Here is a 27,641-nt window from a genome sequence, read left to right on the forward strand (position 1 = left end):
ATATTTTTCCACTTTGATATGAGAGCAGTGAAAACCTCACACACACACACACACTGATTTAAACCATGTCTCCATTCACTGACTTCAGCTAAAATGACCGACTAAAAGTTACATTTGTGACTGTCAGAAATTCTAACTGTCACGTTTCTGCATCCTTAAATATGGACCGTTTTATAGATCGTTCAGCGGCGGCAGATGAGACACAGGCAGCGAATATTGTTTGTTATGTAGCATCACCTGCTGGTTTAATGGAGAACTGCCAACACAGTGGAAAGGATGGGATTCAAACCGCAGCACTGCATTTGTTCACAAGAGGTAATACTTAAAGATAACTTTAGTTGATTTAAAAATAACAAATAAACTGACTGCTGTAAAACAGTGGCAGCCATGGTTAGTGCTTCTGCCTCACAGCAAGAACATTGTCAGTTTGAATAGTTGTTTGTCTCTATGTGTGTCCCTTGGACAATCTGTCCAGGTGTCCCCTGTCCTCAGTAGATGACACCTGAACCTCACCTCATCTCCAGCCCTGGGAGCTGAGAACACAGAGTGTATCTGTAAACAGAACATCTCAATAAACCACAGGATGAAGTGAAGTTTCTGCGTTCAGTCAAATTAAATCAACTGTGGCGCAGCAACTGAAGAACCGAAGACCATTATCATGAACAAACACCGCTTTTTTCCACTGTCATTTCAAGATAAGTCACAAATGATTTCGCTTTGCGTTACAGTTTCCCCCCAAACTATGACATCGCCAAAATTAGATAAGCTTTGATGAGGAACAACGGAGTCCAGTCCTGTGGGAAAGTGTCTGATGGAGACCAGGGACCTGGACACTGGTCCTAAAATAGTTGGACAAAAGCAACGCATCTTCTTCTGTGCCCATTTTTGAATTCCAAAAAAAAGTCAGTCCAACCAACCATTTTGGTCTATTTTAGATTGGAATGCAAATAAAAAGTAAACCAAACTTATGAATGAAGACGTTTAAACCAGAGCCCAGAACAACTTTACGGGAAACTAGTGGCCACAGAAAAGGAAAAAAAACCCAAAGTATTAGAGAAAAGATGTCGAGTCCAAATATAAACCAGTGTATACTGTTAAAATTAGCTCATATTTACAGACCCACAATTGGTGTCTGTGAACCTCAACACAGGGGCCACACGGTGGGAGAGTGGTTGGTACACTTGCCTTAGAGCAGGTCTGATCACTGGTTTGCTCAGTCTATGTTCAGTCCACAAACATATACCATTAGACCAGTTGTTCTCTGAACCGTTTATCGCTCGCCTTTGCCCGATGAAATCATGGCATTGGCCCCAGCTCGCCCCGTGACCCTGAACAGGGCTGAGCAGAGAAGATGAATGAATGACTGTTCACCAAGACCATCAGCAACACATACTCTCTACATCGTACACACACGCTGCCCCTATATAGAACTCAAAGACAAATATTTTCCAAGTTTGGACATCAAAACAAAATCATTCCTGCCATTCTTGACCAAAGGAAACACAGTGAAACGGCAGACCCCATGTTTGGGCACTGGGCCTCCAGTAGTGGAGTGAGCTTTGACCTAAATATGCTCTGAGAAATGCGGATAAGCTCTGCTAATAGAGATAAAACAGACGATGGAAGGGAAAAGATAAAATAACTGAAGGGTCAGTGAACAAACCTCCAGACATCACTGTAGAAAAATGAATTTTACACTGACGCTGGTTTGCAGAGAGCATGGGAAAAACCAGCCTCAACACTGAGGGAAAGATGCTTCTCCTGAACCATAATGTAGTCATGTTTCCAGAATGTGAAGATTGAATGGGTTTGTGGAAACTGGGCACAGGAGACGTTGACAGACGTTGGCCTGGAGTTGGACATTTGCATTTATTAGATGAGGAGGTCAAAGGTGAATTATAATAAAGTTGTGTGTGTTCATATTGGACATGGAAATGTTTTAATTTTTTTGTCTTTTTTGTCTTTTTTGGATCCTAGGGCTGAATTGACTCATAGATGAAACAGTCACCGGACTTATCAACTATAAAAAAAATTATTTGTTGCTGTTCCATAAGAGTAAGCTTTGTGTCTTGTTATTTGCTTGTGCAACCTTTGAGTCACACCACAGGTAACTTAACACTAGAATGATGACAATGTTAGTTTTTATATAAAATATAATATAATATTATAAATTCCTGACTTTAAAGTATGTGTAGATGTATGTATAAAATAATGCTTAAAAAAACATTTTCTATTGTCATTTCACACTCGGTCGGGTAATATGGGCAGATAACGAAGATTCACCACTAGATGGCAACAAACCAACCCAACATTAAACCCAGAGATCTCCAAATATCCAAATCTACTTTTTAATTGCGCTGGAAAAACTCCTAATAAATTTATTCCAACATGACGGATTTATAAGGAAAAACTGAGCCTCGATATTTATTCTGTGACTTTCCAACTCCGTATAAAAGCACGTGTTGAAAAGAGATATACAGACGCCAGTCCGGGGCTGATGTCTGAGGCGCACTGTTGTGGTTGAGATCCGGTCTCTCCCCGGTGCTTGCGGTCGGTCCCTCCTCCATCAAACGTCAGACACTGGAGCTATAAAGCCCAGTGGAGGCCGGAGCGAGCGCACAAAAAGTCCCATATACCTCATGAACCTGACAGTCTGAGGTCCGCCTCCTCTCAGACAACAGGAGAAAGTTTAATGAGGAAGAGGAGCCGAGAGAGATGCACAACTTTGAGAGCTACAGGACAGCGCACAAGAATGCAAAAGACACAGCAGACAGTGACGAATTTACCGGATGAACTTCACTCATGTGGGAGAGTTTCTTCAGTGACCAGGCTGCTGTCTGTTAATGGGTGAGCGCACACTTGGATTTCTGATGACAATAACAGGGACCGTCAAGAAAAAACGCATGGAGTGAGGAGCTCTTCATCCAGGCTTCCAGAGGAAATCAAATAATCCTAATCTGAAGATAAACTAACACTGACCTCGGCTGACGTCACCTGTACAATCTGCACGTTTCTGTCTGCCAAACGAAGGAGAGATGCATTTGGGTAAAGCTGTGCTGTTCGTCCTCCTCCTCAACTGCGCAACGTTGAGCTCCTGCCTGTCAACCTGCGCCACCGTGGACATTGACCACGTGAAGAGGAAGAGGGTGGAGGCGATAAGAGGTCAGATTCTGAGCAAACTGAGACTGACCAGTCCTCCACACTCACTGGGACCCAGTAAGATCCCCTACCAGATCCAGGCGCTGTACAACAGCACCAAGGAGCTCCTGGAGCAGCTCGGCAGGGACCGGCAGCAGAGCTGCGGTCAGGACAACACAGAGACAGAGTACTATGCCAAAGAGATTTATAAATTCGACATGGTGACGCCGGAGAGTAGTAAGTATCGCAGTACTTCGGTACAAACTTTGCATGACACTGCACTTTGGGGCCAAGTGGTGCGTAATACGCACAGACCCCAGAGACAGGACGCGCGACACTCAGACTCCAGTTTGGTTCCAAGTGCAGCAGCTTGAGGCTGAGTCACTGCCGCACGACGCATGTCCACACAAACCACAAGGCAACAGTAGACCTCCATCCACTCTAAAATGTAGAGTATGTGGAAATTTCGTAAACAATAGGAATTATTTTGAAAATAACCCTGGAGTTATTTCACACTGGATACTAAATTTAAAAACCGATCATTTATGTCCAATTTCACATGGCAAAAATAAAATGTAACTTCTTTAACTTCTCCACGGTGAACCCTGTTGGTTGGATAGCAGACAGAAGTAGCTTCACGTTTGGGCCTGGTTATTAGATGATGCGTTTCAGGACACAATCTTAACATCTTTTTAAGAAGGTTGTTGTTGTAACGGTTTTAAAGAGACTGGTCGTGTTTGAAAATCAGATACATATTTAAATGTAGTACAGTCTCTACAGAGCAATGGAGTTTTCAAATGTTACTCTTAATTGTTGCAGAAAAAGTTCTGACCAGGGCATTACAATGTATAGCATCCCCTGCAGGAGAGAAAGGGACGTACATGCTCTTTGTTTACATTAAATACCAAAATGAAAAACAGAACAAGACAGACAACATCTTTGCCATTTTCTAATGATCGTGATCAGGGAAAATTATGTGGTTTAAAAAGATCATTTGTTCCCCTAACCCAACCTTGAAATGTGCAAAGACTCATTTCTTCACTCTTATACATTAGTGTGACACCAATTCCCCCACAGCCTTATTAAAAGATGATTATTGCTTATTTCTTTTTCTTCTAAATTTTACCCAACACATCTGCCAAATCTCAGAATGAAGACTACAAACAAATACTTGGATCATGATCCAGACTTTGGGAAAGACCTTTGTAAAAGCTGCGTCTTGATCCAAAAACTCTCACCAACCTGTTTTAACCCCAGTGTTCCAGGAAAGTCGTCTCCTCCTCCTTCTCCTCGTCCTCCTCCCCTTCAGACTGACTCCACTCTCCCTCCTTCTTTTTTCCATCTATATGGATCCTGTCCCTCTCCCCAGATGTTCCTATTTCCCTTTCCAGTCAGGCCCAAATGAGAGGGACATCTGCCCAGGGAGACGGACGGGGGATTGCCTTTAAGAGAAAGAGTAGGAAAAGTTAACAGAGGTAGACGAGAAAAGTCAGACGATAGGAAGGACCAGCCCGTTAAAAAGAATTATTTTCCAGAGTTTGACTTTACAGGAGTGGGGAGACCCTAGAAACTCAAACATCTTCACACAGAACTCCAAGTGACCTGGACTGTGAATCACCCACACGTGTGGCCCACGAGCATGAGATCACTTTCTGTAGTACTCAGGCCTAACTGAGAGTGAAGTTGGGCCAACATCCATCCCATTAAACACAAATGATTCCATGGTTTTCATGTTATCATTAGACTTTATCTTCACCTTAAATCTGTGTCATTACTTCGTCCTGCTTTACGGTTTAATTAGAGGCCGCAACCAAAGCCTGAGCACCGAGGGACATGTGTCGGCACTTTAGCGAGGCTTCAACAGCGTGTAGTCCAACACGGTTGAGATTAAATGTGTGTGCGTGTGCATGAGAGCTGGACAGGGCCACATGGTCCAGGAGGGAGGCCAAGATGATTGCATCACAGTCCCTTTGAAATCAACAGGTGTTTTTCAAAACGGCCAATTTCCTCTCAGCTCGGTTCTGTTTTGAGTCTCGCAAAACGCCTCTGACAAAAAGTGTGTGCTGTGGGAAGTGTGCTCACAGACAGTCTGTAGGTGCCACTGACCACCGGCAGAAAGACATTAGTCATCATCTCTAACTGGAAGTCTGAAGTTATCATATTTTATAAGAATGACCTCATGTGACTGGTCCAGTAAATGGTCTGTAGAATTCTGGTATGAAGACCCCAGACTTTAAAATACTGTCATTAGAAATACCTAGTAGTAAAAATAAACTATAGACTTCTGCATAATTGATTCATTAAATGTTCAAGTGTGTACCTGAAAGTAAAAACCCTGCAGTACTGCAAGTGATTAGGAGTATTCACCAGGATTCATCAAGATATTACTAATCAAGATATAAAAAAAAATACAGAAACATATCACAGCTCAATGACAGAGATAAAAAAAACTTTGAATACTGGCTGTAACACTTTAAAGATACTTCTTTGCATGTTACAGTTACAATCAGTTTTACAATATTACAATCAGTTACTTTTTGTGATAATTATATCTGTCTTAGAACTTTATAACTGAGAAAAATTGAGCCAGTAGGTGGCAGTACTAAAACTTTGAAGATTAAAAAAAAACAAAAAACATCAGGAGTAAGAAGGAAAGCTTATAGTAAAGAAAGTGAATGTGTGATTGTTATGGAGGTGTACAGCTCCATAACAATGATGATTAGTCTGCTATACTGTTAACGACAGCGTTAACGACATCTGATGTCTTTCCTAGTTCTTTTACCCACTGGATAATGCCAGGCTACATGTAGCAGTAGCTCTTGTAGTAAAACCTTCAACTCAGTTACAGAATCTGCAGGATCTGGCCTGACAATAAACAATACTCGTGCGCTAACGAATACAAACATTCAACTTGCATTAGCATAAGAAAATTGCACTTGCAGTTCTGAACCATTCTGGTTTCTGGGAGGATATAAAAAGATTATGACTAATGCCTGGTCGGGTCTTGGCGTAGTTCTTTGTCAGGTGCAGGGAAGTATTGTAATTTATGTGAAAATAACCAGCACCTCTCCATTTGCTGACTAAACAAGCAGTAGATTAGGGTAAGGAGGGAGGTCGGGAGTGGGGGGGGGAGGTTACAGGCACACAGTTCTAACATAAACATCCACTAACAGCTGAAATGGGATCTTCAAAGGGCTTTGGCTCTGAACATCTTAACTCTAGTATCGTCCGTGGATGCCATGACCCTAAAGCTTCATGACTAACGGGTCTGCATGTGTGAACTGAAGTGTCTGAACCGTTTAATGCGGACACTGAGCAGACCCCTCACTGCCAGTTACCCACTGCCACCCCTGTGTTATGTTGGATTAGGCAATTGGGAGAATAGAGCATGTCATTGTCCAGAAAATTCACAGTGAGTAAATGATGATGAAATGGATCTGGTGCCTCCTGCACAGCCTTCTCAGATGCCATCCCATCCAGGAGGTACAACAAGTCGCAGTCACGCAATCTTTGTTTTTATGCCACATGTGTAGAAAAAAATAAAATAAAAATAGGCTCCACATTTTTAAGAGTATTCTGGCGTGGATATGAAGACAAATAGGAGCATATGTGAAAAAGCCTTAGGTTTATATGATTGGCTTAGTTTGGCTAACTGAAATCTGTAATAGTGTTTCAATGTTAATGTTGTTTCGAGGACCGCCACACTCCAAGTTTGGATTAAGTGGTTTGAACGGAGTGAACATTTGCAACCATATTTATTCAGCAACTAAAGGTCCTTTAAATAGGCCACTTAGAAAAAAATCAGCTGTACTACATTTCCAGAGCCTCCATTCTGCAGTGGAATTTGTCAGGAGGCTCTTCTGATTATGATGGGAAGTGTAGAAATACACATCAATCTGTAAAACCATGTCTTTATGCGATGTACTTATTAATAGAGCTACATGTATAAAAATGTCTTCATGCGATGTACTTATTAATAGAGCTACATTATTTCACAGTTTCTTCTTCCTCTTCCAAAAGAGGGAGCCAAAAATATAAATAAACACAAATATCATTACAAATGCAATGCAGTGTGAACCACTACTCCATAGTGACTTAAACACACAGTTGTGCCTTGTAAGTTACAGGTACATGTTGCACAGCAATTTTGATTACATTTTTGAGTATGTGAATTAACAAAATGGTCAAAAAATGTTAAATATTATTCCTATTTACTGTTAAAGCATCACAGAAAAATACACAATACATGTCATAAAAATATTGGCCAATGACAATGGTTGGTCTAAGTGAAGCTGTGACCACTCCAGTCTAATCCAATCCAGTGTATTTGAATCATGTCTAATGTAATCCATTCCAATTCAATCTGATCTAATCCAGTCTAATCAGATCCAATCCAGCAGAGCACATGTTTAAATACCATGACCATTCTGTGAGTTCCACCGTCACTAAGTGTCTTTGTTTCAGATAAACATCTAAGTTCCACCTTGGCCCAAACTTTCCTCTCTTCTTTTCTGTACTCCAGACGATGTGCACTATTGTGTAAAAGGCAGCACCTCAAAGGTTTTTCGCTTCAACGTCTCTGCCATGGAAAGGAACTCGACCAACCTCTTCAGGGCAGAGTTCCGTGCTCTGAGGATGCCAAACCAGAGTGCCAAGAAGAACGAACAGAGGATTGAGCTCTACCAGGTGTGTAAAGACACACTCTTCACTTCCTTACACGCACATCAAACGTAAAGCGCTCACGGCCAGGACAGGGCTGCAATCAAAATATGCAGAAACCTTAGCATGTATAAGCCGACTTGTTCTCCACCACACATTTAAGAACCCAATTTAAAAAGACGCCAACAACAACCAGATTGTGGTCTGAGGTGTCGGTAAGAGCCAGGCCGAGAGCCAGAGACTCCTCCAGGCCTGCAGAGTGTTTGAAGAAGTGGCACAGGGTTTGTGTTAGTGCAGTGTTGGCAGAGCACATCCATCATGGTCATACTGAGGTTTTTACCAGTCACTGCTAATTCAAATGGGCTCACAACTGCACAGCGCTAAGAGGAGCCAGTCCGTGTTTTAAAAACTGGAGTCCACATCTTCAGGACTCTGTTGTTAGGGAGGGAATATGAAGATGAATTTTTCAAGTCTGGCTCTTGTCATACATTTTCATTTTGTAAATTATTGCTAATACTCAGAATTCACTATTTTTTGTTATTTGTTATTTACAAGAGAAAATGTGTTTAAAATATGTTATTTACAAGAGAAAATGTGTTTAAAAAAAGTAAATAACATAGTAATACTGAAGTATTGACACTAAATACTTAAAAGCATGCTCAGGGTCAGGGTTAAAAATATTGTCCTAATTTCAAAAACAAAATACAAAGTCGGAGTGGAGGAGAACAATTCAAAAGTATTTTCTGAATATTTCTACGACTAAAATATAAATCTTGAAATATTATTTGTAAAGAGAAAGCACTTTAACGTTTGTTTTCATTCAACTATCTGGCAGATCCTGAGGCCAAACGAACACATCACAAAACAGCGCTACATTGCAGCTAAGAATGTGCTGACCAGAGGAACTCCAGAATGGGTGTCCTTCGATGTGACTGAAACTGTGAGGGAATGGCTGTACAACAGAGGTGAGACCCAGACCACCACCATCACTGCGTCCTTTATGTCCATTCACTGACATGAGACCCCAGGGTTTTCTGACTTCACACCAAGTCACTGGTTTTTGGGTTTTGTTTGGCGACAGGAAGTAATCTGGGGCTGGAGATCAGTGTTCACTGCCCCTGCCACACCTTCAACCCTAATGGTGACATCATCGACGATGAGAAGGAGGTGCTGGAGGTGAAATTCAAAGGTGAGCATCTGCCAAGTACTAGTGTATATAGATCTGTGGTATTAGAACGTGCAGCTGTATTCTCTGTCATGTATAGAAATACAACGCTCAGTTCTTGTAAGTATGTAAAACACTAAGAGCTGTGAGCAATGCTATGTCTAGAGGCTAAGCTATAGATGCTAACAATTTTACTTTATGTTATAGTTATCAGAAGTATTAAAGGGACAACTACTGTACTGCTATGACCACTTTTGGGTTTACCATATTTTCCGGACTATAAGTTGCTCCGGAGTACAAGTCACACCAGTGCCCTCTAGCGGCTATCAGTGTGAAAATAATAAACATGTTAAAGTGTATACTTTAATATATAAGTCGAACTTCTGTATAAGTAGCATACAAAAGGTGTGACCTATAGTCTGAAAAATACGGTACACTGAATATCTGACTCCATATCTGTCTTCCTTTAAGGTGAAATACACTGAATATTTGACTCCATATCTGTCTTCCTTTAAGGTGTGGATGGAGAGGAGGAGCCGAGTCGTTGGGATCAGGAGCAGAAGAAGGACCCAAAGAATCAAAAACAACAGGTCCTGCCTCACCTCATCCTCATGATGATCCCACCACACCGTTTAGAGACTCAGCACACACGCCGACGCAAGAGAGGCCTGGACTCAAACTACTGTTTCTCGTAAGAGACGCAGACCTTACACTTACAGATTAGAAGAATGTGAATGGCCGTCATGTGTTGTCTGACCCAAACTCATTTCTGACCACAGAAGCACTGAGCAAAGCTGCTGTGTTCGTAAACTTCACATTGATTTCCGTCGTGACCTGGACTGGAAGTGGATCCATGAGCCCAGTGGTTATGAGGCCAACTACTGCTCTGGGCCCTGCCCTTATCTGAGGAGCGCAGACTCCACACACAGCTCAGTAAGAAACACTTATTTTACATTGTTACAACTAAAAAACTATGTTTCCAATGCTAGAAATATTTAGCACCATTTTGTCAAAAATTAAACCGTGTTTCATGTCTTTTTCTTTCAGTTGTTGGGTCTGTACAACACCCTGAACCCAGACGCGTCGGCCGCCCCCTGCTGTGTTCCTCAAGACCTAGAACCTCTGACGATACTCTACTACTCTGGACGGACCCCGAAAGTGGAGCAGCTCTCAAACATGATCGTCAAGTCCTGCAAGTGTAGCTGAGACCACACTGAAAGTGCGTGGTAAACTTTGACTAGGTACTGACCCAACCCATGCTTGTTGACTTCTGGACTCGTAGCTGTGACAAAAACCCTGTGGACTCGTGGCTTAGATTTGAAAACCACTCTGGAGGTCACACGTCTTTGGACAAGGATAGAGATTTTCTGAAAACTTGAGGTCTTTCTTTACTTATTGTTTCTCGTTCGCTGACTTTTACAAAAGTCCAATCCAAACCAAAAGCAGTCCCACAATCAAGGTACGATCTTACCAGTTGCCACTCTCTGAATTTATGAAAGAGGAAAAAGAACATTTAAAGCTAGATTAAGCTTCTCTACATCAACATATTCCACAAAGTAACAGTCTTAACTTTTAATGGAGCAGTTTTCCTGTTTCTTGCCATGGAATATTTCTTGAAAACAGTCACAAAAGTAATCAGTCTTAGCTTGAATGATTAAAAGAGTCTTTCAGAGGCTGGATTCCTCCGCCTGCTGTAGGCTCCTGTTCCCTTCAAACAGAGGGCATTATCTTCAATCACAAAAAGAGAAAGGACAGACATGCTGCTGAATCCAAAGCCATAGCTGTGGTTAGGAGAAAGGAGGAGAGTGAGAGAGAGAGAGCAAGGTGGAGAGAGAGTGTGAGAGGTAGAGAGAAAGAGAGAGAGAGAGAGAGAAAAAAAGAATGCTCCCTGGATTTGCAATGGAAAGTGAATGAACAAAGACACAGAGCCAAGCTTTGATTTTTTTTTTGGCCGACCGGCAGCAGCAACAAGTCTTTTTCGGTGAATGTGACAGAATGGATGGAGAAAGAAGACGAGGGAAGAGAAAACGAGGGGTGAAGAAGAAGAGGTGACTTATGGAGGGGAGGGACTGTGATGAAAAGTAGCCATGAGCAGACGGCCTAGAAGTCTCCATCGTCAACAGGTTCAGACTGTTTTGGAGCGATCAAAGATCATACTGGAGGAGAGAGAATTATGCAAGAGCTTTTTATTAGATTTTTTTTCCATTAATAGCAGATTTGGTCCGTTATGCAACATGTCGTACAGTGTTTGTTTCACCACTGTGATAAAAACTGACTTTTTTTTTTCTATTTTTCTAAAACACGTTTTGACATTGAAACATAAGAACTGTTATTTTTCCCTTGATGCAGGAGGACAATGGAACTTGTTCATGCCTAAAAAATGAGTTTGCCATCGTGTATTTGATCGACTACAGTGTTTAGTGAGAGTCCAATTATATCAAAGGTGATTAATGTCTCCAGAAAGGAAAAAAACACATGTACCTTTTCCCCCAACAATGACATGGATTAGAGTGACATGAAATATGCATCTGTTTTCTTCCTTTGAAACTCACCAGTCGCACTGACACCAGCTATTTAGAGCATATACAATAAATGGACATAGATGTGCAGTTGCAAAAGTGAAGTCTGAGAAAAAAGAAAACTGTGTCTGAAGAGTACCTGTTTAGGTGAGTACAACACTTGATGTACTCACAGGAATTGAAGAAAGACGCACTCAAAGACCTTCAACAACTCTGAGCCACTCTCAAGTGTTTAGTTTTTATAAGCCATCTTGCTGCCAACTAGTGGAAGAGTCACCGTCACACAGACAAGCGGAGAGAAAAGATGAGCAGTGTCGGAGAGAATGGACTTAAACCAGACCCTAAACTTCACTGCCATTATAAATACAGCAACAAGAAGTACTTTAATGTCTTCTTCTAAGGCTTCACTTTTGCATCCACTGCCTGACGTGAGGGTTACGTCCATTTGTCATACCTGATGTATGTTCCCACCGGCTGACAGAGAGTCTCACGCGTCGTGTCGTGCAGTCTCCTAACTCTGGTGTCGGTAAAACACTGCAGTCTTTCATTCCCTCTGTTTGTGTTGGTGCTCTTTAACAGTTCCGAGCTCTAAAGGAACAACAGAAAGTTGAGGGAGGAGAAGTCAGAACATGACAGTGGCTGGATGTTAGAGTTAGACCTCATTTTTCACTGCAGTCAGGAAAGCCATGCTGGATCCCTGTACTGTCTGACGTCGACCAAGTCAGTGTCAGTGTTGTTTTTGTACTTTTTGTGACTTTTGTTTGACTTGTTGATTGTGATTATTATATATAAAAAAAAAACCACCATGCAAAAACCCTGTATGAGCTCTTCTTAAAGCATGAGAATCACACAAAATAATCCAGTGTCACAGATCTGCAAAAAGATTTAACTCCAAATTAGGGGATGATGAATTTACCCACCGGTCTCCTCTGCCATATTGAAAGGCCATTTAAAAATGCTATTTTCTCATAATGTTTTGGTTCCACACAAACATAATTTTTCTTGCTTGAATCTCACCAGTCCCACCTGTTTCCTGCAGGCGCACGCAGAGGCCTCCTTCATAAACCAGAGTAATAAATTCAACTTCTGCTTCTTTGGAATTGCTGCTTAACAGCTTTCCCAGGCAAAAAGCAATTACTCTTATTTTCAGCAGAGACATCACCAGAGCATATTAATGCACAGACCTCCTTTTATTTTCTTATTTTTCACAAAACGGTTCGTATAAATCACACACAAACATGAGCAATGCTTAACACATTTGGTGCTCGCCTTCCAGACGTTAATCCACCCTGCTGGACGACCTTTGCCGTGTCCTTTAGGTTTGTTAATTCAACTGGAGTATTATTTCACCTTGTTCCTTCTGAACAACAGCCTTTACGGCACCTGGACTTTAATGGTATTATTTCTCCACTTGAAAAAGGCTGGATCTGAAGTCAGAACCAAAAGAGTCCTTGAATCTTGAACTGTAAAATTGATGACTTATGTAAATACATTACAAACTAACAAGCTTTCTCCAAGGGCTTGTCTTGGTTAATAGCTCACCAAGTATTGACGGTGACGGGAATAGCTAGCTCAGTCAGGGTTGCGTTAGTGGACACACTTACTGGATTTCAGATCAGCAGCACAGATAAGGGGTGGGGGTCCAGCATAGGGACATTAGGGTGAATTAATGTGGCCTGACAAGTGGGCAGAGAGAATTTCTTTTCTCGGTGTGCCCGTTGTTCCCCGTCACAAACCATCACCGATAAGCCATGATGGAGACAAAGACCAGAGCAGATCAACAAACCAAACCAGGGTTGCTAAGTCAAAGGCCTCGCAGACATCCTGCTCTGTGCAAACAAACACATTACTGGCAGGCAGCAGCTGGGCTACATGCGTGACTGACTCTGAACCTGCACCAAAAGTGACCTGCTTTCATTCAGTTCAGTTTTATTAAGTTCACAGCAGCACGGCAAGGTAACGCAGAGCAGCTACGTGTCCCTGTTTACTCCTTCCAGTCGGTAAAACTCAACCAAACTCTTTGGGTCGACTCCCAGCCAGATTAAAATAATAGAGCTTATTCTTCCAGAGAATCTTTTCCCATGTCGGTGTAATAGAAGCAGCCTGAGGAGTCGGTGATGGCGAAGCCTCTCCGACCAGAGCCTGCTGATTGGCCTGGCTCTTTGTCTTCATGCAAGGAGTCATTTTGAGTTCCACTGAGGCAAGACTCATTGTTCAGAAAGCCACCACACAGACAGAGCACCGCTCACAGTCAGACTGGGAAATTAACTAAGGTTTCGTGACTCTGTGCAAAAAGCTGTAGGGGCATTTTGAGTAATTTCGTGAGTAATGTTATCACACTTTGGTAAATAACTTAGTTTATCGAGGTTTACAGGATACAAATGGAGTTTGAATAGCTAAGCCAAATCAGGCTTTTTTCACGGTTTTCTAACTAAAACTTTGAGGTACTTTGCAGTATTTTACTGAATATTTCACGTTAGACCAGGCATGGGCAAACTAAGGCCAAATTTTTCTAAATTACATCATTTATTTATATTATCATTATACTTCTGCCTTTTCCCTGCAATACCCATGTTTCCTCAATAGATGGCATAGAAAATGATAAAAGCATTTTAGCCTTTACGCATGACTTTTACATGTCATTGATCTTAGTTCACACAAATGCTCCATTTATCTCCTGACCCCCCCCACCCCATTCAATTTTAGGACAATTGTGGACCCCCCGACCCCATTCAATTTTAGGACAATTGTGGTCCACCAGTCAAAAAGACAATGGCCATTGGCTTTAAAAACAATTTTTTATAGATTTTTTTTAGATACATATTTTACATACATAAAAACTTAAGTATTTGTTTATTTTTCTCTTTCTTTGCATTATTGGAGTTCTTAATCTTTGTAACTCTAGGTTGGATTTGAACTTTTTTTCATTACAGCACTGAACAAAGAGAATAACAACAGGCCGTCGAGCTTAGCAAGATGTGATTGGACCACAGTGGGGTGCAAACCTATAGCAGTGCTGAGCAGAGAGCAGAGTCTCCATATTTGCAGATACTACTGTAGTGTTTCCCCAAAGGTATACAGTATAAACAAAAACACTGATTTTGTTTGGTTATACAAAATTGATGTACAATAAGGAATAAACTCGGCGTACACGTAGCCCCAGGAAGTATAAAACCACGAGTCACACGTTTAACTGAGAGAAGAGGATTTGAGACAAAGATAAAACCAACTGTTGGCGAGAAGGTTGGACGGTCACCTCCGCCTCCAAATAACCATACACCCTAATTCTACATCAGCGAGCCACCAACTGAGGACGTCACAGTGTGATTCTAGCTCAGGGTCCTCCTCTGTGACGCAGTCTGACTTTCTCAGAACGGGTTCTCTTTCCAGGTCTTACCAGTGATGAATTGCATGACACGTAAATGCACAGAGGTTTGGAAAGTGTCCGCTGCTATTCCCTGAGCAGATTAACAGATGTGGAGGGGGGAAAAATTGAGAGGGGGAAGTAAGAAGAAAGTAAGAGTGTGTGTGTGTGTGTGTATACATATGTGTCCTCAAAAAGTGCTGCTGCAATAAAATCATCAGGTCACATCAGACCAGTTCTCAGGCCCCAGGGTGGAAAGAGTTGTGTAATTCTTAAATAGGAAGAGCACTCACAGTCACACGCACACACACGCACACACACACACACACAGCAGTCATGCTTAATGGAAAACAGTAAAGGGGTGAACAAATATGTAAACACATATCAACTTCATAGACCTTTACAGCTAAACAAATGAATGGGAGGTCTGGATCAAACTACTGCTTTATATTACAGCAGTGTGTGTGTGTGTGTGTGTGTGTGTCAACTGCATTAAGGGACATGGTGTAAAAATCTTACAGAATATTTAACCTTATTTTTAGAAAAACTAAACTAAAAAAAAGTAGTTTTTTAAAGTTAAATATTAAAAATGTTGGAAAATTCATAAATAAAAAGCCGGTTCAAAAGTTAGACCACACAAGTCCAAGGTAAAAAAGAAAAAGGCCAAAGTCGCCTTAACTGCTGAACGAAAATCCAGTTCAAAAGTTAGACCACACAAGGCCAAAGTCGCCTTAACTGCTGAACGTAGACAAACAGGAGCCACACCCAGACAACAGAAGATTGAACATGATCCTGGAAGTAGCCAAAGACCATTAGCGTTTGCCAAATATATATCTGAAATATTCTGTTTTCATACTTTTTCAACAACCTTCAAAGTCCATAAATTGCTACAAGCGAAGAAAAAGTGGCTAAAAACAGGCCCCATATAAACTGTAACTTTCTTGTAACAAGTACAACAGCTAATAGTTAGTCAAAAAAGAACTGGCAGAAGCCCCAAAACAGCAAAAATGGTACTGAGACATTTTTATATTAGATTTAGATTTTAGACATGAAAAACGTAGCTGTGAAATTCTTCATTCAATACAACACTTTTTAACACTTTCTCATATTTCATCTCCAATTTTTCTTCAGTCTTCAAGTCTTTAACTACACATTAACACATATTGTGATTAGTGTTTTGTGTGTCAGATAAAATCAGAGAAAATACCTCCTGCTCATGAGGAAACATCATCATCCCAGGGGCAAACATTTAAACAACATTCTGTTAAAAAAAGATTTTAAAAGAGCTCCTCTGTTTGCAGAGTCAGCAGTGAAGTGTACGTTCTCTCTGAATATTTTCTACGATCCTCCTGTCCTCCTTCCTTCACCTCACCTCTATATGAAGTGGATGAAGTGGGACATGAAAACCTCTCCTGTATGAACAGTGTGTGGGTCCAGCTGCTCCCATGTGATTTGCATGTACAGCTCATGTAAGATGATAAAAAAAATAAATAGAAAAAAAGCAGGCTGCTAAATCATGTGGACACCTGCGCAGTAATACTTGTTAGACTGTAGTCTGGGTAATGCTCAAACTCTGGCTCTCCCACACACTCACCTCCCAGAGGATTAGCACAGACTGATGAGGGAAGTCATATCTTTAACAACCTCTTCCACAGCTGCCTTCTCTCACACAGGTAATGGAGACGGTGCCAGCAGGACGCCTCCTCCTGCACAAGCTCCGAAATGAGGACTTACGTGGTATTGCTCAGTTTATCGTCTCTCCGCCTGGATGTTACAGATACTGGGGATTGAACCGATGAAGACAACTAGGCTGCGGCCTCTGCACTAAAAACGTAGAGATTTATAACATTTGGATAAAGGCTGAGGAAGACAACGTGTCCAGTTAGTGACCGACCAGGAACACACTGACATTGGAGAAATGGAAGTGAACTTTCTCCGACAGCAGTGAAACGACCATTATCCTGTGTATGTGTCGATGAACTCCTAACAAATGTACGACACGTTACTTTGTCGTTCAAGGAAAGGTTTCAGTTTGAAAATAATTAACTAGTTAAAGGTTTTCAGCATTATTAAGCAACAGTGACTTTTTCCAGACTATAACTATAACTTTAAGCAACTCTCCGGGCTAATGTTTAGTCTAACTAACTCGAGGTAAATTGTAAATGTATTTGCTATTTTTGTAGCTCTTTACCTTGAACATCATTTGAAATGTTCCACTATTGTGATACAAATACAAAAATGGAAAACAGCTACACAAAAAAACATGAGCTACATTTTATTTGTAATAATGCAGGGGATTTGTATGACACTTAATCTTGGTCTCTGTTGGCTCTATGGGATTATTAGCAAATCTAGTCCCACTTTAAAAAAAAAAAAACCTCAGACAACCATGAGCACATGTGAACAATAGATGCCACAGTTGTGGTTCAATCCACTGCAGTGAAAAACAGTGCAACAACAAACAGAAATGAGAAAAAAGAAAAGTCCTTCACTGGTAACAATGACCTGACTGTTCAGCTCCTTCAAACAGACGCGGACACAGGAAACCCCAGCCACTGGACATTAGACCATTAATACAAACAATTTATTGCCAAAATTACTCAACAAAAGTGGAAAAAGTAAAAAATGTACATTGGGTAATTACTGCTCTATTAGTAACACAATACTCGGGGCCTCGTCGTTGCCAAGTTACCAGCAGCAGCAGAGACATGCTGTTCATCCAGAGTGAATGAGAAACATGTTGGGTTTGTGCCTCGCCATTAATCTGCACGAGACCTCATGACTCCTCTGGCTGGCAGCGCTCCACGAGAGTCGGGCTGCTCTGCATCTCACACTGTGCACGCTTGTGTGTGTGTGTGTGTGTGTGTGTGTGTCTATGGGAGGTAGGGTATATCGACATTGAGGACATTTAAGTAGGTCTTCAAAACTTCATGCTACTTTTTGGGGTCGACACTATACAGTTACAAAGTGTAAATATTTTTAGGATACAGTAGCATGATTGAAAATGTAGGTAAGGTCAAAAACATATGGTCCGAATTTAATCTCTAAAACCTTAAAATGGTGACCTACGCCTTTATACTCACGGTGAGACAAAAACAGACATCTGTCAGAGTTAAGCAGAGAAACCAAGGAGTTGTGACAGCTTATAGTGTTTCCAGCCCTGAAACACTGATTTATATAAAATTGAAATAAAACAGAAAAGGGAAAATTGAAAATATGAGCTGTTGAAAGAAATTATATGGTATAAAGGTTGTTTTTCTTCACCATCGGCTGCACAGATTTTTTTGTTGTTTTCTTTTAAAAGTCAAATCCTCCTTGATGCTGGGGTTTACTAGCAAGGTGCCACCGCAGTAATGGTAACATGTCTTCTTCTGCCTACAACCTGCTCTCCTAATGTATATAATCAACATCCCGACGGCAGGACACCGTGTCCGCCGGAGGTTTTTATAAACATCATGTGGAGGCAAAATGAGATGAAATGGTCAGTGTGTGAAGTCTGCTTTGGCTCAACACGCTGGACACATGAGCCTGACCTGGAAGGATCACAGCAGGAGGACAGTCAGGTCAAAACTGTGCTGCACTAATGCAGAGACGTCCAAGTCCTGCCTGAGGGCCACTCATAACAACAGCGCCACCTAAGTGTGGCCCAAAGTAACTTTGTTTTTCAGCAGCAAGTTAGGAAATGTTGATCTAGTTTTCTCTGACGGCCAGTCACTGTCATTCAGCCCAAAATACAGCTAGCACTACTTTAATGTTAGCTACTGGCTAAGTGGATAGTTCCACTATTTTTCTTTTTTTAACTGGTCAGGCCAGTGTTGTTCTTTTAAGCTGGCTAGGAAGCGTCACATTTAAATGTTCTACTTGTGCTAATTCTGCTCATCTGCGACGAACTATTTAAAACAAACATTTACCATAGTAACCACACCATCATTTTTGCACAGTCACCTTCATTTTCTTATAGCTAAGTCACTTGTTTTTGTTCCAGCCAAATTAACTTAATAACTTTGGCAAAACTTTACTAATCTTATTTTAGCCCTATCTTTTGCTCCATCTTTATTGATCTATTTTAGACATTTTACTTCTGGCCACAATTGTATTATTATTCATTGTTTACACTGTTTTATGACGCATAAGATGAGCTAAAGTCACGTGGTTAAAATATAAACTAACAATACAACAAAGTACTTTGCCCCCCTCCCCTCCCCCCGTGTATTTGTTAATGTATGGCATGTGGCCCCTTGTGGCCCCAGAGGTTGGACACCCCTGCATTAATGCAACATGTTGAATTTATACTGTGATATTTAAACAAACGTCAATGGTTTATTTTTAAAGCCACATCCTGACCTCAGTGTAAACAAAATGAATATGGGTACTGGCCAGTCCCTGGTCACGTTCCCAGTTCAAGTCCACAACAGGATCTGGCTCCTCCAAGATGGACTCTGACTAAAACTGGCCAAATCTGTTTGTCTTGTGGAGGTTTTTTTTTTTTTTCAGCAAAATAAAATGCCAATGTTAAACAGAATATTGCTTGTTCACTGTCTCTAATCTGAAACCTGTGTTATTGTATTTGTCATCATCACCAGAATCAGTTCTATAAACATACAAATGAAGACACTTTCATCCCCTGTCGCAGTTTTTCAGCCTCTTCATCTCCAAACCTCAATCTGATTTGTCTCTAAACTCCGTCTCCAGATGAAGCTGTGCTGTAAACTGAGCTCATCAGCTGTGTTCTGTTATGTTTGCAGAAGGCAAATAACAAACATCCAGCTGTGGTGCGTCCAGCTCGGAGATCGACATGTTACTTTTATTACACAGATTAAAATGTAAGTTTGTTGTTTTGTCTTTTCAGTACTGCAAACGTTACTGCTCTAATGGGAAACAGGAATCTGGAGAGCACTGAAAAACAAGTCAGTTTAACACAAAAAACAAAATTAATAATTTGTTAATTTGAAGAAGAGTCAATCTCAACCGGGGAAAGCAGCGGGATCAGCCTTGAAGAAGAAAAACACTGCCTACTGCCTATCGACTAAAGCGGTAATTCTAAAATAGTGGGAAATGGGGAGGGGGGGGGGCTTCCAATGGAATTTGGCACGCTGGAGATAAGTGTACCACTGCTGTAATGCTTGAATGATAACAAGCCTCTAGTCACTAGGTGGCAGCAACTCATACAGTGGTTTGTACAGATAAAAATATAGTGTAAACGTTATCAGGTTTTCAATAGTAGAGAACCACTGGACTAAAGTAGGTAGGCAGCTCTGACTCTGTGACAAAGTAAACAAACCTTTGCACGACACAACCTCAAAGTATGCGTTAGCCAGAGTCGTACAGGACCACCGGGGCCACAGCCACTGCGCTAACATTTCCAGGATATGCAAAGGTTTACAAATCATCCCTCTGACTGCCTGTTTTTCTTTGTCCTTCCTTGCATCTAATGTGAGGCATCGAGGATATAAAGTATGCCACAACATAACACTGCAAGACGTAAGCAACACTTTGTCACCTAGAGTCAACACATCCAGTTTGTCTACAATGAATTTCAGAAGCAACGACATCTCTGTAATCTGCGGCAGCTCGCTGTCAAGAGAAAACCCTACATAAGCTGCTCGCTGCCACACGTGCACTTGCATGCACGCACAGACACGCAAACCAGAATGTCATCTATATGAAAGTGCACATTAAAATGCGAGCAATGTCAGCCATTTGCGTGTGTAACCCATAATTCAAACACATATAACCTTAGATTATCCAGAAACACTTTCACACGCCAACTCCTTTTGTTTACTCCATTTTCATAGTCACGGCATTTTCTTGAATAAGTTATTTTGGATCAGTTGAACCTGCTCAAAAATCTGATGTCCATTCTCTCTTTGCAGTGTTCATTTTTAAAGGACAAAAAACCTGATCAAATTCAATTGAAAACAGCTCGACACTTAACAAGGACTTCATCATAAACCAGTCACAGCTGCCATAACATGGAGTAGTAATCACAACAGGACACCCTTGAAAATAGAACGGCTGAGATTTCTCTTTGACCTAGTCTTGTGTATTTCACTTCACCTCGCTCGATTACATCAGATTGTGATACGAGGTCTGTTGATCTGTTCTTTCATCATTCTTCTAAATGGAGACAGACACTCCAACGTCTGATTATTTTAAGGTCCCTTGACAGCCATAATCTCTGGTAGACTCAAACCTTACTCCATTTATTAACAACCAGATAAGAATCCGTGGACAGTACAGTAAGGACAGCAGCTGTCCTCCCTCTTTGGATAAAAAATAAAACTGTCCAAAGACGTTTGACAAATAAATGTGTTGCTACTCTCCTTCTTTGAATCCGACTCGGAACCATTAGTCAGAAAAACTGCATTAAGATAAAAATGTACTGCATAGCACTGTTAAGTAAGTGTATGAAGGATGTGTTTTCTGCGTGTAATCCTATTAAGTGAAATACTGTCAGGCCTTAAGAATTTAGTGCCCACTCCAGTCCTACCATGATGAAAAACATCTGTTATCAATTTTTTATTTTAATGACATCACGTTTTGGGCTGTGTTCTCTGGCTCTGCCCTCTCCTGACAAAACTAACAGACACGGCGCTGAATCAGCAGAATCCGAAATGAACGATTCAGCCAGCAGGTCAACCATCAAACACCAAGTCAATTACAAACTAAGTGTATGCTAAGAAAAGCTGCTGCTAAAACGGATCCTGGATGCTGAGAGCCAACCTTAAGTCACACTGTTATTTCATGACTGACAATTCCAGGCCGTGTTCAATGAAACGCTGCTAAGATTTGTTTCAACTCTTTAATCTTAAAGCAACCAAACTCTGCCGGGTAATCCAGAACCTTCTACACCGCACATTGTGAAGCAGGAATCAAAAACGTCATCTATAATTTCCCAGCAGCCCTAAGTGTTGTGTTGGCCACATGGACTGTATATGGACAATGATTGTCCCGACGAGTGTTAATTTCCAAAGCCACACACACAAATGAAGTCCTTGGTGCAATACCACTGATAACCAGCAGGTCCAGTTACAGCAAACAGTGGGTCTCATTGACAGAAAACAAGAATTGCCAGATTCCCTTTTGTAACACTTACATATAGATTTTACATATTGATCATTTTATATCATTGTAATGTTTAGTCTTCTAACGGTCCGTGTCCACTTAATTAACGAACAAAGATGTGATTGTGTCTTCTAACGTCCGTGTCCACTTAATTAACGAACAAACAGATACATCATTTTAATGTGATTTTCAGCTCCACTTATTTAAGGGATAAATTAATTAATTTAGGCAGTTATTATTCTGATAATGAATGGCACGGTGGTAGGATTCCTGTCTTCCATACACATCATGGGTCAGGGGCAGAGGATGCCACTGATCTGGCGGCAGGAAAAAAAAAAAGATAGTTTTGAAATTTTTCTTAACAAAAATGCATCTAAAAATCTAAATGACATGCAAAAAAAGCTAATATGCATCTAAAAATCTAAATGACATGCATTCATGTTCTAAAATTCTAAGAAATAATATTAAAAATACATTTAAGTCACTGCCACTCACTTCCTGTTCATAAAAAGCATCTGTCCTGTTTAATAGATAGTCCCACACACACACACACACACACACACACACACACAGCTTCTCTTCCAAAGCTGCAGGGCCTCACACAGAGCTTTACAAAGCAAGAAGTCAGTCAGTCGCAAACATGTTTGGGTTATTACAGATAGAGCCAAGTCAAAAATGTGTCAAACTGCAAATACATGCTAAAATATCAAAGACAATGTCTTACATAATCAGATTCCCACATAGCACTGATCAATCGCAGCTATTCACATTGAACTGGGACTGGATCCCGTGTAAAAACTGTAACAGTACACAGAACCAGAGCTGCTGGGGAAAAAAAGAGTAGAGGCAACAATCTGGAACACAATCCTCAGAGATGGTGGATGTGAAGATGTATGTTTGAGCTCTGCCCAAAGTAACGACCACAAATAAGTGGAGAACTGGGCACCATTAGCCTGGAGCTGCTAACCAAGACTAACCGTGTGGAGAGTTAGATGACAGCAGACCATTATCTGGTTCTGATTTAAGAACAAAAAACCTGGGGTTGAAGCTCAACATCCCCCAAACCTGCATTATATATTTTTTGCAATGCCTCTCATTCACCTTCTCAATTAACTCTGACTGACTGTCAGACTCTGGATGCTCAAAGGAGGCTGCGTGGCCTCCGCAGAGTGATTGCCAATTTAATCACTCCATAAAGCCAAGAATTTACAACAAAGAGCAGAAAGAAAGAAAAAGGGAATTCAATTTCATGTCCAGCTTTCATCTCTAGAAAAGATCTATTACAGTATATAAAAGTCAACTGTACAGGGTTACGTGACAAGTCCCGTGATTAATGTATTGCTCTGAGGAACTAAGAAAAACCCTGTGAGAAATGCCATCCTTCTTTTCCTCACTACAATCCAAACCCCTTCACTCAGTATCCGAAAATTAAACGCATTGTTTCTTTTTATCTGAGCCTTCGTGGACCCGTACGGGAAAGTGAGACCCATAAATCTGACACAACAGAACCTAAAGAAATGTCATGCAATGTAAAGTCAGACAGCTTTTCCTGTTTGCATGCCCATTTCAAAATCTGGTCTCCTCCTCTAAATCATACCATATGCTCCAAAAATCACATTTTGACTAAAGCACATCCACAGGCTGCATGGCCAGGAGTTAAAAATAGACAGCATGCAGGGGAAATTTGGAGTTTGTTCAGGTATGTTGTTGGTTAGGTTCATATGGTAGATCCATCGAAACCTCTCCATTATGATCAAGTATATCTACAGATGTGTTTGGAGAACAGATTTATAACAGACATGTTGGGATTTTTTTGGCTTAAATCGGATCAGATGTTAATCTTCATCTCAAAACCTTACCTTCAAAAAAATTAAGGTGTTTTTCAGGAAACATTGTGATGAAAAAAAAAAGTTTGCCTATTACTTTGTAGAATGGAATGGATTCCTGGTAGTTGTATGAAGAACTGTGTGTACGTTGCCAAACATTTAATGCATTTAAATAAACTATGACTACAAACAAGGAAGCAGGTGCACAGGTCACTGCTCAACAAATCATTTAGCTAATTATCACGATACATTCCTGCATATTCTTAATTAAAACACAGGTAAAAAACACAACAGAGTGTTGTAAATGTGACTTACTTTCTCTGAGCCTCTGGTTTGCCGTCGATAAACCTAAGGAGAGAGTGAAAAAGAGAGACGCTCCTTCAAGTTCCTGAACTTGCTTGAGAATAGTCACAATTTAAAATTTGCTTTAGAATTAAAGTAGCTCAGTCGCAAGTTTTCTTTAAATACGCTAACTACACCATGAAATAAAGCCACATTCTCTTATTCGGCGAGAGAGATGTAGTACTTTTAAAAGATTAACGTCTGTTAAAAAAAAATGCTCCAAGCGTCTCGGCAGAAATAGTGTCTAGGAAACACCTCGCTTGCATAAAAGTAATACTTTAAAAATATATATTTATTTTTTAACCGTGTACGAATTGTTCTGCATCGGTTGTTCAGTGTTTATCTTCATGAAAAGTTTACCTAACTAATTTCAAATAAGTTTACTCTGAAGAATAAGACGTTTTCTTTTTTCCTTCGGTCTAAATATCGGCCCATTATGAGCAAATCCCTTTTTGGGACATTGCTTTAAAAACAGTAAACACAACTAAGTAACTGTGTCATATTTTAAAACATTCTGCTAGGTTTTAAAAATCCCTCTGGGACTATTACCTTTAAATTTGACCAACTGTGAGCCAGTGTACCAAACGAAGTGCCTGTAAAAATGCCACACAAATTAAATTAGAATCAATTAGAATAGAATGTAAGTCCCTCAGGGATTCCAGACGCTCAGCACCATAGATGGAACCAATAAACTGATAACAAATATGGTTATTAGGAAAACAACCACGTGGAAAATGTAAACAGGTTTACGAACTAACATGTCATTTCCTGTTTGACAGGAAATGCAGTGTATTTTGATGCCCATATCAACCAGGAAGTGAACGGTTTGTTTGGAGCACATCAGAGTTAGCATTTATATTAGGTATATTGTTTCCAAAACTCCAGCAACTCACACTCTCTGTTTTCCAACTGTACAGAACAAAAAAATAAAAATGTGAATTTTTCAATTTCAATTTGAATCTTCCTCCATTTCTCAGCACACGTAAAGCTTTTCCCAGTCTGTGAGGATCAGCCAGGGACAAATATGAGGTTCTGGTGACTCCTGAGACATTTGCATATTCAAATCTTAGTTTACATAATATATTAAAAGTCCATTCTAAGAAATTGTCCTTTTTTGCATATTCAGAACTTCAAACAGGAAAAACCGTGCAAAGATGCAGCGTCGGTCCAAAACTCTGCAGTTGTTCAGCTTCATTCTACGTGAAATAGATACAGAGCTGCTCTGTCTCTGACTGTTGTAGTTCATCAACATTCCTCCCTTGCAGCTGAATGGCATCAGAACACACTAGTTTGGCAGCAGACCTAATGAGTAAAGAAAGACTTGGCCTCAGACTGTGATAATATCATGGCAGAAATAGTAGAACAGATACATTCTGGGTAATATTACATCAGTAAATGCAGTGTGCTTTTGTGTTGAATCATTCTTTATCATGGCCGTCAGCCTAGAAAAGCTTTCATTTCATAGCATCAAACCAGAAGATTGTTTGGCTTCCCTACAATTGCTGATGCAACCGACATCTGACCAGAATCTGCTGAAGCTGGTCTGCATTTCACAGCAATTCAGACCCAGAAAATATCTGCAGACCGAATGACCTGGAGGACATACAGGAGACATGGTTCTCACTGTAGAGCGTCTCAGCTCAGCCAGTCCTCCCTCCCCAGCCATAAAAATGTTATACTGTATCTTTCCCTCTCTCTTTCTCTCTCTCTCTCCCTCTGGCTCTGTTGCGCCTTCTACCTTTTTGGCTTTATCACCCGCTTTCCATGAAATCTCAAAACCATTCCCACTCTCCAGAGTGTGTTTTAGATACACTACAGTAACCGTAGAGCGATAATTCAGTGGAGGGAAAAATGACCATTCTGCTAACTGGTGAAGACACGGTTGGGCTGCAGGACAATAACTGAGGGATGACAGATTGATAAAGGAAGAGACGCAGCGTGAACCTCTGTTCTCTCCATTATCAGTGATTCAGTGAAAATACACTCTGTGCTACGTCTGAAGCCATATTTGGACACGACCAAATCGAACCACCGACTTCATACAAGTCGCAGGAGTTTAGCGACTGTCTTTCACATCTGCGGATAAATGGTTCAAACTGAAGTCACTCTACTGCACCCACGGCTAATATTTACATTTTACAAAGCCAATGGTGCAGGTGGAACATATTGTAAAAGTACAACATGTGCAGGTATTATTGTGGAAATACCTAATAATGTCATCCGCCCCATTAAAAAGTGTGAGAGCGTGTACAGTGAACCTGACACGGAGGCCAAGACTTTGATAGTGGCTCTTCTGAGAATTGCTAAGAATGAGCTGCACTTAAATAAAACCAACATTAAAAATGCCACGGTGGTATTTACCACAGGTGTCCGTGAGTATTATAAAACCTTGGCAGCATGGCAGCAAAGCCTTCGGCTTTTTCACTGCTAATTGTTCAGGTGTAAAAAGTCAACTGGGAGCCACTGAGCAGAAGGAATGCTGGGTAGAAATCCAACAGAGGTTGTCTTTAAGAAGGTAATCCTGTAAGACAGAGGGAGGGAGAGAGTTCTTAATGAACCAATAAATCAATCAATGAGTAATACAGTCAGTAATAATCTCTGTATTCATTTTATGGTCCACTGGAAGTATAGTTATTGCCACCTGCTGGTGAAACCTCCAAATAAAGAAATAGTAAGAAGTTAGAATTAGCAATTTTTTTAAGTAGCGAGTGTATTAGCATTCCATCCCAATAAAAGAAATAGTAAGAAACTGAGAAAGTTAGAATTAGCAATTTTTTTTTAAGGAGCGAGTGTATTAGCATTCCATCCCAATAAATGCATTTTGACTGACATATGCATATAAATAACTGCTTATTATTAATTATTTAGTAAAATAATACATCATTTTGTCTCAGCTTCATCACCTAAAGATAAAGGTCCCACCTTCTCCTGCGTTGCTGAGGTCTTTTTTTTAATGTCAGCTGCTACTCTATTGTTAGTATTACTGCCACCTTTTCCACAGGTAATCATTTGTACGGGGTTAGATTCCTAGAGGAACCACATGCTTGGCTGTTAACACAACAACTTCCCACATATAGGATCAATAAAGTTTAAATTATTATTATTGATTTAAGTTGCATAAAAAGAACAAAGAAGACGTACTGACAAAAACACCCTCTTAGTCCTTTAGTCTTCCATTTCAAACCTCTGAGTATATCACTGCTGTTTGATAGGTGTCCTGAATTCTCCGCCTCTGAGAAAGAACTCAAAACCATTGGCTCAACGCGTTTGGAAATACTCTTCTTCCCCTCAGATTGTACTGACAGGCTGTTGAGAAACTCTCACTCGTCATCGGTGTTGATGCAGCGAGGCTTCTGTGTTTCCAGTGGGGTGTTATTAGACACTGAGGTTGACTACCACAGGCAGTGGCCTCCATTTCCCACATCATCCTCGCACAGTGAATTTCCCACCATCTTATCTACAACTGAAACTGAACAAACAATAAATGTGTGCCCCTCTGGACTGCACGAGCCCATGATTGTGTTACTTGGCACCAACAACTCCACCTTGGGAGCTGTTACCAG

General features: G+C 40.7%; 2 protein-coding genes across 3 annotated transcripts in view; one reads left to right on the forward strand and one right to left on the reverse strand.

Annotated features, from left to right (window-relative positions):
• LOC103380809 (steroid hormone receptor ERR2-like) overlaps positions 1–26,707 on the reverse strand; it is a 110,801-nt gene extending 84,094 nt beyond the window's left edge. Inside the window, exons 1-3 of one of the 2 annotated variants that reach the window (XM_025056693.1) lie at positions 24,628–26,707; positions 24,052–24,084; positions 4,381–4,580 (exon numbers count right to left, since the gene is read on the reverse strand). The gene's annotated coding sequence lies outside the window, so the exon portion shown is untranslated. Of the gene's footprint in view, positions 1–4,380; positions 4,581–11,935; positions 12,070–24,051; positions 24,085–24,627 lie in introns of those variants that run through there. The other variant, XM_008312904.3, reaches the window with a different exon arrangement.
• LOC103380810 (transforming growth factor beta-3-like) lies at positions 503–12,281 on the forward strand. Its single transcript, XM_008312905.3, has 7 exons — positions 503–3,375; positions 7,661–7,824; positions 8,633–8,762; positions 8,879–8,986; positions 9,479–9,653; positions 9,742–9,895; positions 10,010–12,281. The coding sequence occupies exons 1-7, from the start codon at positions 3,036–3,038 to the stop codon at positions 10,166–10,168; spliced, it is 1,230 nt and encodes a 409-aa protein (XP_008311127.1). The 5' UTR covers positions 503–3,035; the 3' UTR covers positions 10,169–12,281.
• Positions 26,708–27,641: the final 934 nt, after the last annotated feature.

This window comes from Cynoglossus semilaevis, chromosome 7 (genome assembly GCF_000523025.1).
Source record: "Cynoglossus semilaevis isolate Cse_v1.0 chromosome 7, Cse_v1.0, whole genome shotgun sequence".
Taxonomy (NCBI): domain Eukaryota; kingdom Metazoa; phylum Chordata; class Actinopteri; order Pleuronectiformes; family Cynoglossidae; genus Cynoglossus; species Cynoglossus semilaevis.